Below are 15,862 nucleotides of genomic sequence, written 5' to 3'. Positions count from 1 at the left end.
ATTATTGTGATTAAATAACGTGTCAATATCTGTTATGGTTAAAAAGTTATACAAAAACGGCATTGTATGTAACAATCTGCATCTCTGAAAAATTATAGTTATTATAAATAATATTTATTTATAAGATTTTATAATAAAAATATGTTTGCATGTTTGAAATTCATATTTACCTTTCCGGTAATTTTTGTATGTGTTGATTACAAAAAAAATTACTCACTTTCATATTTTACATACATATAAAATACACATTTACAATATAAAAGATAATTCCCAAAATTATATTTAAACAATTTTTTTTAGCAAAAATATGAATTAAAATTAATTACAAATTATTGTTTAACAAATACAAAAAGATATTTAATTGACTAAAGTTAAGAATTATTATTTTTTAAGTATTTTTAGTGGAAATTTTAGTTTAACATCTCCAATAATTCCAAAATTATAAGATAATGTCACTGCATTTCTTAATCCGGAGAATATTTCTATTTGAATTGAGTTTCTTCCTCATTTCTAGTAGAAAACGTTAGTGGCTCCATCTCATAATATCAAGTAGCTATACATTTCTTGGTAATAACGAAATCTGTACGGCCAGATGCCGATCTGCTAATCCGTGAAGTTTCGTGGCTAGTCTACCTCTTTGTTAGCTTTGTAATCAATGAAATAGAAAACTTTCATAGTCAATGTGATTTAAAAATTTAATTTGAATATTTTGAATTATTTTAATTACTATAGCATATAATAAATATTTTGTCGTTGTTTGACACTTTTATGTGAGAAAGAAACTAACATTTTTTTATTTAATATAAGAATTTGTTGATATTTGAAATTTTGAAAAATATCGACAATCGGATATTAAATTTGATATGTACATGCATACATATTCAAAAATAAATATTGTAATCATAGCAAGTGTATCTTTTTAGTGACAAAATGCGATACTCTTGCAATTTTATTTAAAACATACATACATTCTTAAATTTAATATATATGGATGTGGATATTATTAATTGTAAGAAGCAATTAGTGACAATAATGATCGTACATTTTCAGACTTATCTTACGATTAATTTTGTTTAGTTTTTAGAGGTTATGTTTTATCTTTTTCTGACCGTACAGGAAAGAAAATATTGAATTTCCGTAAAGCTGATTTAATTAATAGTTCTGAAAAATGGAACAAGTACTTTGAAACCATTAAACATTAAAATATTATTTTACTCACTGTAGAATTATCCAAAATTAATATATTATTATTTTGTAGGATTTGAAGAGTAAGATTGATCAGGCTTGTCGGACAGCTGAGGAATTCACAAAGCTTTATTATGAAAGTTTAGACAAACGAAGATATGTAAGTACTTAATATCAAATAATGCTTGAATGTTGTATCCTGCGAAAGTCAGTGAATTCTAAGAAAATAATTCAAATTTATTATGGGTGTAAATAAATTAAATAATTGAAATATTCTTGCAAAAAAACAATTTGTAAATTTTAGTTGATATCAAGGTTATATCTGGATACTGCAACTTTAATTTGGAATGGAAATGGCATTAATGGCAAAGATAATATACAAAAATTTTGGACAGATTTGCCACCTTCTGATCATAATATACTTACATTAGATGCTCAACCAATAACAGGTAAGCTAGTAATATTCATATCTAACAATCTATCATTAAACAAGTATTGAAATGTATATTGTTTTGTGTATGTATAGGTCCTCAAGTGGCAAATCAGCTGACTTTTCTTGTAAAAGTTGGGGGAACTGTAAAATACGATGATAAAACATCAAAACCATTCAATCAGAGCTTTCTTATTACAGCAATGGGAGATAAATGGAAAATTGTAAGTGACTGCTTCCGAGCTCAAGAAATCCCAGATGTTTGAAATAAAACATTAAATAATAAGAATACATTAAATTTTTCCAAAGAACCGTTTGATTCAATATTCCTTTTTATTACTATCGTCGATCTTATATCAATGTATAAAGCGATATTAAAATTTTCGTATTAGTGAATCAGTACGTTGGTCGATCATTTAGGAATAACTTTACACGAGAAAGAACTAAAAATAAATATAGATATAAATACTTAGATATAAATGTTACTATGATACATATTGTATAAAACATCGATTTCATATCCTTTGATGGTTCATCAACTTAAACGTCCACTGATTAACAAAATTTCGAGAAATTCTAGGTATAAAGCTTTTTGAATGAAACATCTATTAATTTATAGTTCATAATATTCCTTAATAAATTTTACAAATATTGCCCATAATTACTTATACTTTTAAGAAATCACATATTCTATTTTTATTCGCGTCAATAGCATTATAATTTATACTTGTAAATATTCTTATGACTAAAATAATTAAACAAAATTTAAAAATTACATACAACACGCAGTTTGTAGATAAAAAAATTAGTTAGTTATCTGCTTATAATAGATAAAACAGTCTTTGCAATACATGATTCTTCATTTAATAAGAATCAGGAGTAGTTTTTAGAAAAATTACATATAATAAGGCTAATACTTTTTCTAAAATGAACATTAAATTATAAAATATTATGTGTGATTTCTTGAAAATTATCAAGTATTTAGAGATAATATTTTGGTTTAGTACTTTTATGGGGATAACTAGAAATTGATAAAAATTCCACTTAAAAATCTATACACCTAGGTATTCTCGCAAAGATTCTTTCATACGATCACTCAAATTTTTCTTTTCTTCCCATCCTCTCTCACTTCCTCTATTTTTCTTTGAAGATAACAGATAAAAGTCGATCGGTGTATCACAGGTACAAACGATGCAACGAAAATTGAGTAATTGAACCGAAAAGAGGAAAACGTCCGGTTCGCATAATTAGCATTGTCGATCGATGTATTCTAGTAGCCATAACGTAGGCAGTGTTATAAGGAAAAACAGCTTGACTTGCGAATAGAGTGGCATTTCATTATCGTTGCATATTTCTTAATTTTACGTAGCGGAATAAAACGTATAAAGACTCCGGAACCTATCTATGGAAGACTACAATAGCAAATTTCAAAAACGGTATTCATTACACTATCAGTTAGAAATGCTAAATTACTGTACATATACATAAAATCGTAATTATACAATTATTAAAACGGCAAATTAAAATTTACGTTACAAAGGAATGGCGAATTATTCTTTTTTTCTTAATTCATAAATAACTGAAAAAAGGAATATAAATTAAGAAATAATTTTTTTATGATTCTTCTAGAAGTATCCGGAGTCACGTTTTCCATCAACGTATTCTGGAAGAATGTCTACGTGATGATGACAAAATATAATGCTTGAAAATTTGATTAATTACACCCTCTGATTTATATTTGTAAATGTACAGTAGAACTTCGACTTTAGTCAACGGTATAATATATTCCATTTTTGATTATTCAAACGTTTGATCAAACTTTCGATTACTCAAATACGAATAGGATCGTATTACAACAATTGCATTACGTTGACGAGTATTAAATATTTTATTTCAATAAATTCTACTACAATTCAAGAAGTTTTGAAGATTATGAGCGATCAGTACAGTCGCTGTGTCAAAGTAATAAAATTAATATCTCTCAATACGAATAATAAGAATAACCTACTTTTATAATACAGCTCGAAATAAATTTCGAATAAAATATAATTAGAATGAGATTGAAAGTTGCGTTTGATTAATCGAGAAGTTCATCGATTTGACGATATCCTTCTGATTAGTTTGCATGATCGAGGTTTTACTGTACTGTTTAAGCATACCTGTACTCGACTTATTCTATACAAATACAAAAATTGTTACATCCTCTCACGCATTAAAATGGCTTATTCGCTTAAAAGTTTCGCACTTATTATTTATAATCTAGCCTAAGACTTTGCATACGATATTACGAAGCACGGCGCAAGAAATTTCGATGAAAGAACACCGAGACGTTTTACTCGACAACTATAATCACCACATTTATCGTATAGCGGACGAGTGTATAATTTACGTACAGCTTCATTTATGCAGACTAAATATTGGATCGACGTAAAAGTAATAATTTGTAATCCAAAAAATTAATGTGTTCAGTATACAAAAAGTATATCTTGCTGTTATCCATACTACATATATATGTATTATCTATTCTTCTTTTATGAACTGCGATTGCTCGTCCTTTTACTACAAGTTTAAAACTATTGTTAAAAAAATTGAAGGAACCAGTACATTTGATCCTCATTTATTTATCGTACGTCAACGTTCATATTACTCTTCAGAAGTATCGTTTGTTCATCTCCGTACTTAATGGTAGAAAATATCAGTGAATTACATTTTGCGCGCTATACGGTCCTCGAGCATTGATATAAACCGAACACTAACAATATTTCTAAACTCGAACGAAAATGACTAATCGCAGTCTATTATAAGAAATGTATCGATGAAAAATTGGAATATATTTTTTTTCAATAATTTTTTTAGTATTGTATCTTCAGACTCTTTTCTTTTTTTTATTACTTTTCCATCAAACCGATATCTTAACTGAGGCCGTGTTTCGGCTAGCAGCCTTGCTTTTAAGCATCCTCGGTTTTCATGTGCTCTCCATAATCATAAGTCAGAATTCGATCGAGTCATCTCCAGAAAAATATTGCAAACAAACAACGGAGTGCGACACGATGGAAACATGCTAAATAAATCCCAAATAAAATGGGATAACAAACTTTAAGGAAACGTAATAATACCCAGCGCAGGAAGGAAAAATAGAAAATAAACGATCTTCGAAGAAATCCATAAAACATGTTCGATCGAGTCTAGACATACATTCTAGACAACATTCCAATCTGTGCCAATTGAAAATGAGGACGAGAATAAGGGTGGAGATAGATGAAGAAAACTGTAGTCAATCTCCGTGGTTTATCTTTGTACAGCATTAACCACGTCTTTTATCGTGTTTTGCAAGTCGGTGAGAAGTCTCGTATTCTCTGCAACATTTCGTGTACCTGCAGCTCGAAGCTGTCGCGCCTGGAGTTCTAATCTAGATAGAAGCTCGCGGAATTGAAAGCGAGCATGCGGAGCAATGCCGCTATCTGCAAGGTTTGTGCACATGCCGTGCAACAGCCCTACCTTATCAGATAGTTGAAGCCAACTAGTCATTACTATCGTCGAATTGCTTTTCAAATTTAGTACACTACTTTCGATCAACGTTGACAGCTCCAATACTGCCTGTTTTGCAGTTCTTGAATCTGTGTTCTGCTTACTTAGATCATCTTCCGTATGCTGAGACTTCGTACAATTGGGTGTTGCATATATTGAAGAGCAAAAATGTTTCGCCGAAGAACAGAGAGGTTTTAGTGGTTTCGCTGGCACGACAGGTTTCTCTGGTTCAGGTGGGGGCCATAATCTAGTATCGCTTTTGCTACCAGAACTATAAACAAATATCAATTCAATACACCATTTACAATATTTATTTGAAAATACATATACTATCAATTTAAGTTTAGATTTAGGTTTATTCACTGAGCAATAAGTTTCCAAACTAAATGAAAAACAAGGGTCACATACCTCTGGCTGCGGGTTGAGGCTCCGCTGTGGTCTTCCGGTGAATCTTCAGTCTGGTCAAGTATCTCCGATTTACCACTGCCTCCTCGAACACTAAGCTTTGGACTGTGAGGCTGACTATCACATGATTCCTTGTTTTCCCAAAGCTTTTTCAAACTACTAATACTGCCAGTACTTCTACGCTTGTCATCTTGTTGCTCTTCTGATTCTGAGGACTGCTCGGTAATATTGTTTCTGTCCTCTGTAGATTTTTCTTTTTCTGTGTTTTCGACTTTTCGCAGTCTTGCCTTGAAATCAATGATTTGCCCATCAGAGGCCTCTTCTTTTTGTGGATTGTTCCGCTTATCCACTCTTTTCAATTTAAATCCAACGTTTCCACTGGATAGAATAGACTCAGTCACTGGAGACGACACTGACGAGTCCTTGTAAATGTTGTGAGTTTGTTGTTGTTGATCTTGTGGCGTCTCATTGGTTTTTAAAGTTGACACAGCATATTCGTTTTGGGCGTGTCTAGCGTGATAATGAAAAATAAAGTAACATTAAATCTAAATTTGAACATAATATTATTACAAATAATACTTAAGTGTATAATACCTAATTAGTGAAAGCTTAAAGTAATAAACCTCTGTAATTAAATGTACTATAAAACAAAACCTTTTAACTTTAACTACCTCTGACCAGAATCCATATTAAAACTAGCACAGAGTTCCGAAAGTAACTGCGACGCTGGATCCAAGGGCGCAGACGGGGTACTACTCATGATTCCAGGTTTTTTCGCAGTCCCACCATGCTTCGTCTCTGCGCTTTGTTTAATCTCATTTATCAATTTCAGTTCTAACATCTCTTTCATGCCAGGTTTACGTTCGAAACTGTCGGGGGGTGTATTCATAGAAACCGGTGGTGGCGGAGGTGGAGGAGGAGGTGGCGCTTCATCCGGTGGAGCAGCAGGTTCAACCGTTTCTATTCTAGATTTAAACCCCGTCCTTTTATTATCGGAAGTTCTAGGCGTATTGTCTTGAGTTTCTCTACGTCTCAGATTAACCCCGAATCTCGAACTAGCTTCTTTAACAGAGGGCTCTGCGTTACTAACATCATTTCTATCTTCTTGTTGTTCGTTGTCTTCCTCTTTCGTTCGCCAGTCTGTACTCTTTGCTTTTCGTATAGAGAGAGGAGAACTTCTCACTTGAGAAATTTCTGCACAAGAAACAGGAGGTGGAAGATCAGTCTGTTCCGGGGTAGAGAAAGCTTCGTCCGGAGGAGGTGGCAGATCAGCGGGTGGAGGAGGAAATTCTAAATCGGCTAATGACGGTTGAACAGACCTCGAGGGACTTGCAGTACGGAAGTTGGAGTTACTCGAGACTCGAAAAGTTCTTAAACCAACACCATCGGATTGATTGTTCTTTCTTACAGCTACAACCCGGCCACGAGGAGAATTCGGAGGCTGATAAGTATTGACAACACCGCTTGACGAATTGCTGCGTGTCATTTGAGGCTGACTTCTCAAATTGCTTTGGCGAGGCGAAAGCGATCTGTGTTGAGAGCTGTCAATGGAAGCATCATGTTGCTCTACCGAACCAGGTGTCATTGCAGAAGTTATCGAAGTAGATTCTTGATTCGACGGCATGCTGCTCTGACGAATCGACTCAAGAAATGCGCCGATTCTAGCACCTTTCGGCAATGTACCGTAACGATTAATGGCTCGTTTTACGTTCTGTACTTCTAAAGCTCCTACTTGTACCACCTACGACATAATATGTATGTATATATCACATAAACAAAGCGAAACTTTAAAGTTTTCCGTTCAAAAATATTACCTTCGGTGGTAACGGCTCCTTTGATGGATAAGGTCTTGATTTGAGTTGTTTTTGAGAACTAGATAATCCAGGTATAGGTTCCGGGGACGTTGAAGGTTGAGATATGAAGTTCGGTTCCGCCGTACCCTGGGAACCCTCTCCATCCTCCTCGATTTCGCAGCCTCCTGCAGCAATCGTTCCTTGAGCCATCGTTGCGAGATCTCTCGCAATACCTGAGTTCCCATTTAACAACAAACCGTACCGGTACATATTCTCTTTTTGCTTAGAGTCCTTTCGCTGAGAGCGAACATGCTCCGTAAGCTCGAATAACGAAATGTAAATAGTGTCTCATGACAACTAAAAATAAGTCTTTTTTGATAAATATTATACGTTCTTTGTATTAGTACTGTAGCAATCTTCGTGGAAATATTTATCGATTTACTAACGTAAATTAGTAAGAAAATAAATAATAGGAATTCCTAAATAAAATTTAGTTTTATGATTTCTCTAATTCACTATTCGATTCGAATCCAATATGTATGAGTATAGGAAGAAAGATATAGATGCAGAAGAAATCGAGCATGAAGCTGAGATCAGAGCTTACGGTAGGAAACTGAAGCAGTACGTGCACGTATCAGTACGCTCGATTAAAGTAGAATGAAAATACCTTCGAGTATCTTATCAATACCATTTAGATCCGTGGCGTCGTCAAGAATCATGGTGTTCGATTCAGTGTTCTGAATATCTTGCTCTTGATACGCAGAGTCGCGGAACGAACTGCACGACGACAGCAAGCTATTACCCAATTTCATCGTTACATCAACGTGAGTGATTATTTGTCAGTGCTTCAATTAATTGAAATTTCCATTGCATTAAAAATATATAAAAAATAAATACTGTACCTGGTTCTTTTAGGTGGTGCTGGAGCTTGCTTTCCTTTTTTATTTGTAGAACGCCTCATCTGTACCATGCTGCTATTGTTCTTACTCGACAAACCACCTGTGAATGTGCTCAGTTTCGTTATAGAACTGGTAGTTTCTGTAACAGATCAATACATTAATTATTATATTTACTATTGAAATTAAAAGTTGTTTGAAAAAAAATACATGGCCGTATACTATAGTTGTAAAATAATAATATTCTACAAATTTCCTACATGTGTACCTGAAGAAGGTAATGGTTCAGAGACAAGGACAAGTCCATGGATATTTCCAGTACTACCAGTTTGAGATTTCTTGTACGATAGTAAGGGTATTTCTCCTCCACCTTGAAGCTGCTTTTCAACTTCTATAATAATACAAATTCACTCAACATTTTATATTGATATTGACCATATATTATTATTAGATATTATCCATATTTATATTATCATAGAGAACCACTTTTTCCATTCAGTTTTTGCTTTCCATCCAACAATTCTTGTATTAGCACATATAATAAAAGTTGTTTTACCTTCGGTAATACTGGATTCTTGGAACATGTTTTCCAGAGAGTGATGAATTTCTTTAAACGTTGGTCGATCAGCAGCTGCCCACTGCCAGCACTGACGCATTAATTCATAAACTTTTGGTGGACATCCAGGGGGACATTCCATTCTATATCCCTTTTCCAGCATATGATACACATCCGTTAAATCAACACCAGGATATGGAGACATGCCATAAGTTGCTATTTCCCACAGCAAGATTCCAAATGCCCATACATCAGACTAGAATAATATGATTGTTGACGGTCAATATTTCAAAGTGTTAGCATAATGAATATGTTACATTACCTTTGTAGAGAATTTATTGTAAGCTAATCCTTCTGGAGCAGTCCATTTTATAGGGAATTTCGCTCCAGCATGAGCAGTATAGGTATCATCTCTCATCAACCGAGCCAAGCCAAAGTCTGCAACCTTCACTAGATGATTTTCACCCACTAGACAGTTTCGAGCAGCTAGATCTCTGTTTAAAAAATTATAATATTAAAGTGAATTTATTTTTTAAAAGAAGATACAGAAGAAGATGAGTGATACAATTTCTCAAATATTTCTCCTAATAAACCGAACGTGTTTTCTATTGTACCTGTGAATAAAATTTCTGCTTTCTAAATAACTCATTCCACTAGCGATTTGTGTTGCCATATGCATCAGAACCACTGCATTAATTTGATGCTTGCTTTCGTTCCGTAAATAGTCTAATAGATTCCCCTTACTCATAAATTCAGTAATGATGTAAAAAGGCGGCTCGCGAGTACATACACCTATTAACTGAACTAAATTTCTGTGCTTCATCTCCTTCATGATGGCAGCCTCTTCTAAGAAGTCTTTTAAAGCCATTGTATCCTCCTATAATGTACATAGAAATTTTTTCCAAAAATAAAAGATAGTAAATTTTATATAAAGTAATAAGGACAAATAAAACTGACCTTTAATGTCTTTACAGCAACAGTCATGTTGTACCTCTTCCAAACGGCTTCATAGACATCCCCATATTGTCCCCCTCCTAATTTATGTCTCATGACTATATCTGTTCTGTTGATTTCCCATTCATCCGGTTCTGTAATATAGCATAACATTAACATGAAATAGAATCCTAAACTTTTTACTCTGTAGAATATATGAAATTTTTACAATTTTTAACGTACCTGGACTGAGTGGGAAAACAGTGGGTTTATTGTGCTTTGGTGCAGGATAAAGTAATTGTGTGATTAAACCATCGGCGAGCATTGAATGATGATGTACAAGTTCTGCTAGAGTATTAAATTTGCTTTCAGTGGTGACAAACATCTAAAAATAATAATAGTTCCTCACATCATATTTAAATGTAATTTAAATATATTCATACACTGACAAGTGCCATACCTTTCCTTCACTGTCTTCATTAATCCTATAATGATAAACTCGGCCTTCATATCGCAGAGAAATACTACGTTGACCTGGACTACTTTCTGATTCACGAACCAAGAAGCTACCATTTATGCCAGAACTCAACAAATACTCAGCAGCATTCCTGGATATTCTTCCATGGTACCAAGAATGCTTTTCCAGAGAATTTACTGGGGTAACATAATTTGATGGAACCCAACCCACTTGACCAGTACTTGAATGAGCTTCACACCATTCACCACTCTTATTATAACTCAAAATACGAACTTGTTCTCCTACATTTAATGTATAATTTAGACATTATTTTCCTTTTTAGGGTAACATATATGTATTTTTGTATACCAAAAAATTATATTAAATAAATAAGGATCATAAACCATTACCTTTCTTAAGACTAAGCTGATTTTCTCCTCCTGCTTGAAAATCATAGAGAGCAACAAACAATTGTGGATCATCCTCTTCTTGAGCTAATAGATTTTCCTTACTGGTCCACCTATAAAACAAATATTTTTAAATTTATTTATATTTTTCTTTATGATTTCATTTTTAAAGAAAATGTTATCTTATTTATATAATCGAACACGAATTTAAAAGAATCATATAAAATGTATTCCGTAGATTCATAAAATGCTATAAAATGATAAGAAAATCAAGTTCAGAAATAATAATAATAAATGTTAACCTGTTTGCAGCTTCTAAAAGCCCTGTTGAAGGAACACCAGTATGTTGTTGTATATTTACTTGCTGTGAAATTGGCTGAATGCCGGAACCGCTTGGAGGATCACCATCTGGCAATGCCGGAATGTGAGGTAGCGGTCTACTTTGCAAAAGAGCTTCTGTGCAACATTATACAAATTCTTATTATTCTATTCAATAATGTATATTTTTATATTATAATATATAAAATGATACTTTATTAAAATATTAACACAGATGTAATAGATATTTATGCATTGTACAGCAAAAAGTTTATATGCATTTGATTAAAAACATAATTATATCAAAAATAGGAGTAACAATTAAGAATAAAAAAAATTATTTTCTAAAAGGAGTAAGTAAACTATACAATGAGAAATTAATTTTCAATTTAAGGTATATCCATAATTAGTGTACTTTTCTCAAACAATTAAAAGATAACAACCAATTATTAATTTAATCAGGATATCATATACATACACATGTAGACGTATATGTGTATTAATTACATAACCAAGCCTTTATTTATAGCTTGAAAATTTTTTCGTGTGATTTATCATGACCTTTAAATAATTGATAATTTTTTATATTTAATATCCATTTTAAGAATAAGCAAAATATAAGAATATAAAGAAGGAAGAGACAGAGAGAGAGAGAGAGAGAGAGAGAGAGAGAGAGAGAGAAGATAGGAAGAACAAGACTAGGCAAGAAACAGAGCGAGAAGGAAAGTATGAGAGAAAGAGAACAGAAAAATGGGCGGAAGCGAGAAGGAAATAGAAGATAAAAAGCGAAGGAGTAGGATGAAAATAAGGAAAGGAAATTACCGCTGTGCTCAGTAAATATATTGGAGCCAACTAGCCGCGATTCCTTAAGGTTTCTTGGCTGTTTGCGCGTCTGTCGCGCGGTAGAGCCGGCAGGAACGATTCTCTCCTTAGTCTGTTGAGCACCCATAGTTCCCGAATTGGCATGCCCTTACATTAATCCCGGCCGCAAAACTGCCGGGGCCGTTCACTCGGCACATTCACTTTCGGCCTGACAGTTTAACTCTCGATCGCATCTCTCGCCGGCCTCTGCCGACGACGAGAACACCCGAGATTCACGAATCTCACTACAAACCGACACCTCTATTCACATTTTTGACCAGCACTCGAGATCGACATTCTCGCCATGTTTGACAGCTTCGACGTCGACGATAGCTCGATTCGCACCATACACTTGTTTACTACTTTTACTTACCACCAGAGCTCATTTCTATATGCTCATTGGACAATCAATCGATTGTACACAGATTTCATTGGTGAACAATATTGTTTGCCAATACATATCATCTAAATTAAAAGTATTTTCTTAATTGTGTTTAATTTCGTTAAATATAGTAGCTTTATACTTCTTGTCCATTATAAGTTAAAACAGTATTTATCACACAAAAAACGCATTTTCAACTTCATTAATGCAATTTGTAATTCGTCAGATATTTTTGCAATTCATTCCGGTGGTGTATTACTTTCATGGCAATAAACAGAAAAAGGTCAAATAAAAGAACTATGTACATTAATCTCTCAATTCGAAAACCATATCCGGGGCAACGAGATTCTTGAATTCAGTAAATGCACTGAATTGCTGTGTTTTGATTGGCTGACAATTCACACTGAACAGTGCTGCCCACACAGTCAAAGATAAATAGTGAAACGAGTCCATACCAACACCAATGTAGCTTGTCTCACTTTACCATATTTGCGATCTCACTCTTCTTCACATCTGTACGCCTGGTGAATCATATGAAACACGTGGTGCGATATTCGATTGTACTTCTTACCTCGCAGGGTTCTTGACCACATTTGCCAGGAAATCTGTAAACATTGCTGAATGCATATTGAAGTATATTTTTAATGTATGCGTTTGTAGGCAATATTTCGACAAGTTGCGCATAATAATGACCAGCTAATTATTGCATTGTTCTGAATATAGCGAGAGAAAATGAAAGAATTTTGCAAGTGAATAGTGTAAATTTCATACCTTAGTCTAAGAGATATCTATTTTCTACGGCTATGGAGATTTGAATACTATCTTTGCAAATGAAGTGTTTATACCGTGAAAGAAGTTGTATAAATGTTTAAAAATCTGAAGATCTATTGGTAATAGGTCACACTTTCTGATTCATTTAATTCTGAAATTGTTTCTTGCGATGTACTATAGAATTCGCAAATAATTCTTTTTGGCAAAATATGACGCTGGCAATGCGCAATAATAAGCAGGGAGACGAACATTTGCAGATTATAAAAACCCAATATCTCGTATACAGCAACCTAATAACGTAACGATTTGGACGATGCATATCTATCGTTTTTGACTGCCTGTTTAGGTTAAGACTTTCTGTTTGTAATCTGTCTCAATGGTATATGGGAGAGTTTACAAATGTGATTGGATAATTCAATTGGCAATCCACAGGCATCAGCCAATCATATCAAAGAAAATGGACAAGCTCTGTCACTGACCGAGAGTTCTTGAATTGGAATACTAGTAGCGAAATGCGAAAACATCTACTGCGCAAGATAGGGTTAAGCGGTATAAAATCGAGTTTTATGAAAGTTTGCTTTATTTTCAAATAGAGCTCGGAATTAACCAGTACGCAAGCTAATGCTGCAAGAGCTACACCTCTCGATTCCCGTCACAACGTCTCGTTCCCCTTCGACTCGGTGGGCCTCATACGCGTACCGTACTAACTATTTGTGGTGTATTAAAGCGACGGTCCCATATCACCCATGAGGTACTGTCGCTAATGCAATGGTATCCCCTATTGGCTTCTTGTATCGATTGCCCGCTAATTTGAGATCGACGATTAATATGGAGAGTAAATCGTTAAAGTACTTTTTGATTTAATTGTAAAAATTTGGTTAAAGTAAGGGAAAACATGGATTTTTCAGCATTTGCACATGTTTGGTATATTACTAATATGTATTCACGTAAAGACGGATTACCTAATATTTGTGCTTAGAAACTTCTTTTTTTCTCGAGTTGTGTTAGTTAATTTTGTTTGAACATTAGATAGTGAATCAGACAAAAGAGTAGTAGAAGGTGTCATTAGAAAAAGAAACTTATAATCATTAAACAACTAGAAACAATAAATTTATCAATAGAATATTTTCGATGTAACGATTCTTTGACACATTCATAGTTTCAAAATCACTGTACACCTGCGATTTTATTAATTATTTCCATGTGTTTGAAATAAGCCGCAGAAGTGCTTAATAATATCCTTAAGAAAAAGAATTCTCATAAACATTAAATATCAAGAAGTGATAAATTTATTAATGAAACTTATTTGCTGCAACAATTTCTCGAAACATTCGTGTTTCAAAAATTACGCCACATTTCTGATTCCAATAGTTATTTTTACTAAGAAATTAAATAGTAAAATAACTAAGGAGGTGCTTAACCATATTTCTAATAAACAGAATGTTTATAAATATTAAGAAATCAGAAGTATTAAATGTATTAGTGGAAGAAATTTGATTTAATAAGATTTAATAACCATGTCATCGAGTATGGCGGTGAACGTTGATCGAAGTCAGTGGTGGGGGTAACTCTTGGTTACCTGTTTAGCGGACTATCATTGTTTAGTCAGTTGCTGCGTACTTCCCAGTGAAAACAGTCGGATCATAATAGGATTCGTACCAGAAGTGCCCTGACCCACGATGGATCTTTGGTCCACTCTTGTGGTCAGCAATGGTCATCCTGCTCCTTTTCTTTAAACATGATATTGACTTTTCCCAATTTAAAGAAATTTTCCAATTTTAATTAAAATTTACTCTACTTTCTCCTAAAATAAAATTTTAATTTTCTTTAAATATGAATTTAAATATACTTTACTTTCTCTTTATTTAACAAAATTTTATCTTCAATTTCAACACGAATTTACCTTTCCAATATAGAAATTAAAATGTTCGTTTGGAATTTTAAATCAGACCTGATGTCTAGGTTATGGAAATTTCTATACTTCCTGCTGCTGCTTCTTTCTTACTATTACCTTTCTTTACTGCTGCTCCTCTCCTACTTTCGTTTACTTCTTACTACTTCGATATCCTATTAGTAATATTCTCAATTTTACGAGTATAGTGGTTACGATTATACATTTGGTTAAAGTATATGTCGAGGCCCGCTCGACGGTTTATGGCGGTGACCGCGCGCTCGGGACGGTCGAAATTGGCTACGGTGTGGGCCTGTCATCCGCGCTTTCAGGAAATAGTATTTTCGGCCGGTCTCGAGGCGCATCGCTCATCGGAAGTGTTTTACTAGTATTACCGGCCATAAATCTATGGGCCTCGGCAAGGGACTTGGGAGAGTCGCGAAAGTTGGACACGGGTTTAGCAAGCTGCAACGCACATGTTGGGGACTTCCGGAGGCCCGCATCTCGGAACGGGACTCTTCTGGAAGCGTCCGCGGCACCCCCTCCTCGGTCCCAAGCGTTGTCCGAGGGAAAGTCTAGTTTCCTTGTCAAAACCTTGCGGATTGGGCGACTCTCCCCTGTACCCACCCCCTAGCTAAGATGGTAGGGAGGCCCGCGAACTATATTAAGGGTAGAAGTCCGGGCCTCGGCTAGTTACTCATACAATCGGTCGGAGACGTACGTCAATTTGTTGGTGGCGTACTCGTCTCTTCATAGTTAGTTCGTTAGTTATTCGATAGATACACATAGTTACATAGTTCTTCGTTCCTACACGTCAATTTGTTGGTGACGTGCTGGTTGTACATAGCTCAAGTTTGTTATAGTCCCCATACGCCAATTTGTTGGTGGCGCACTGGGCCATTGTTATCGAAATACAGTTGTTAATACAAAACTTGTCCTATTTGCTTTCCTCCTGCTAGGGGAGGTGGTCCTTCGAGTTAGTTAAATATTACCGTTGGTCGGCACAGGTCGTGCAAGTTTCACACAGTGTTTGAATAATCGAAAGATTA

The 15,862-nt window shown here is 34.4% G+C and overlaps 2 protein-coding genes across 8 annotated transcripts; one reads left to right on the top strand and one right to left on the bottom strand.

Annotated features, from left to right (window-relative positions):
* Positions 1-666: 666 nt before the first annotated feature.
* Nxt1 (NTF2-related export protein 1) lies at positions 667-4,495 on the top strand. 4 transcript variants are annotated; one of them, XM_078193252.1, is made up of 6 exons: positions 670-1,009; positions 1,078-1,177; positions 1,259-1,345; positions 1,490-1,634; positions 1,712-1,839; positions 3,245-4,495. In XM_078193252.1, the coding sequence occupies exons 2-6, from the start codon at positions 1,169-1,171 to the stop codon at positions 3,296-3,298; spliced, it is 423 nt and encodes a 140-aa protein (XP_078049378.1). In that variant the 5' UTR covers positions 670-1,009; positions 1,078-1,168; the 3' UTR covers positions 3,299-4,495. The 4 variants fall into 4 exon arrangements, with proteins under 4 accessions (XP_078049377.1, XP_078049379.1, XP_078049378.1 ...); XM_078193251.1 differs by lacking the exon at positions 1,078-1,177 and having other exon boundaries at positions 667-1,009; XM_078193254.1 differs by lacking the exon at positions 3,245-4,495 and having other exon boundaries at positions 671-1,009; positions 1,712-2,011.
* On the bottom strand, positions 1,751-12,083 carry Abl (tyrosine-protein kinase Abl). 4 transcript variants are annotated; one of them, XM_078193246.1, is made up of 16 exons: positions 11,731-12,083; positions 10,893-11,046; positions 10,594-10,703; positions 10,187-10,485; positions 9,970-10,111; positions 9,751-9,881; positions 9,408-9,670; positions 9,116-9,287; positions 8,794-9,049; positions 8,506-8,628; positions 8,244-8,379; positions 8,009-8,136; positions 7,363-7,574; positions 6,220-7,289; positions 5,552-6,058; positions 1,751-5,414 (listed from the first exon to the last, which is right to left on the bottom strand). In XM_078193246.1, the coding sequence occupies exons 1-16, from the start codon at positions 11,855-11,857 to the stop codon at positions 4,904-4,906; spliced, it is 4,341 nt and encodes a 1,446-aa protein (XP_078049372.1). In that variant the 5' UTR covers positions 11,858-12,083; the 3' UTR covers positions 1,751-4,903. The 4 variants fall into 4 exon arrangements, with proteins under 4 accessions (XP_078049372.1, XP_078049374.1, XP_078049373.1 ...); XM_078193248.1 differs by having other exon boundaries at positions 7,363-7,526; XM_078193247.1 differs by having other exon boundaries at positions 8,030-8,136.
* Positions 12,084-15,862: the final 3,779 nt, after the last annotated feature.

Source organism: Augochlora pura, chromosome 10 (assembly GCF_028453695.1).
Source record: "Augochlora pura isolate Apur16 chromosome 10, APUR_v2.2.1, whole genome shotgun sequence".
Lineage (NCBI taxonomy): Eukaryota > Metazoa > Arthropoda > Insecta > Hymenoptera > Halictidae > Augochlora > Augochlora pura.
The sequence above is the reverse complement of the archived record's forward strand: the minus strand, read 5'-3'. Positions and strand labels throughout refer to the sequence as shown.

Excerpts from the sequence above, each read along its gene's own strand:
- Nxt1 (XM_078193251.1), top strand. Across the intron at positions 1,346-1,489 it reads GTTTAGACAAACGAAGATAT|TTGATATCAAGGTTATATCT; the intron begins GTAAGTACTTAA and ends TGTAAATTTTAG. Across the intron at positions 1,635-1,711 it reads AGATGCTCAACCAATAACAG|GTCCTCAAGTGGCAAATCAG; the intron begins GTAAGCTAGTAA and ends GTGTATGTATAG.
- Abl (XM_078193246.1), bottom strand. The coding sequence starts at position 11,857 with ATGGGTGCTCAACAGACTAAGGAGAGAATCGTTCCTGCCGGCTCTACC. Across the intron at positions 11,047-11,730 it reads TATATTTACTGAGCACAGCG|AAGCTCTTTTGCAAAGTAGA; the intron begins GTAATTTCCTTT and ends AATGTTGCACAG. Across the intron at positions 10,112-10,186 it reads ATGAAGACAGTGAAGGAAAG|ATGTTTGTCACCACTGAAAG; the intron begins GTATGGCACTTG and ends TATTATTTTTAG.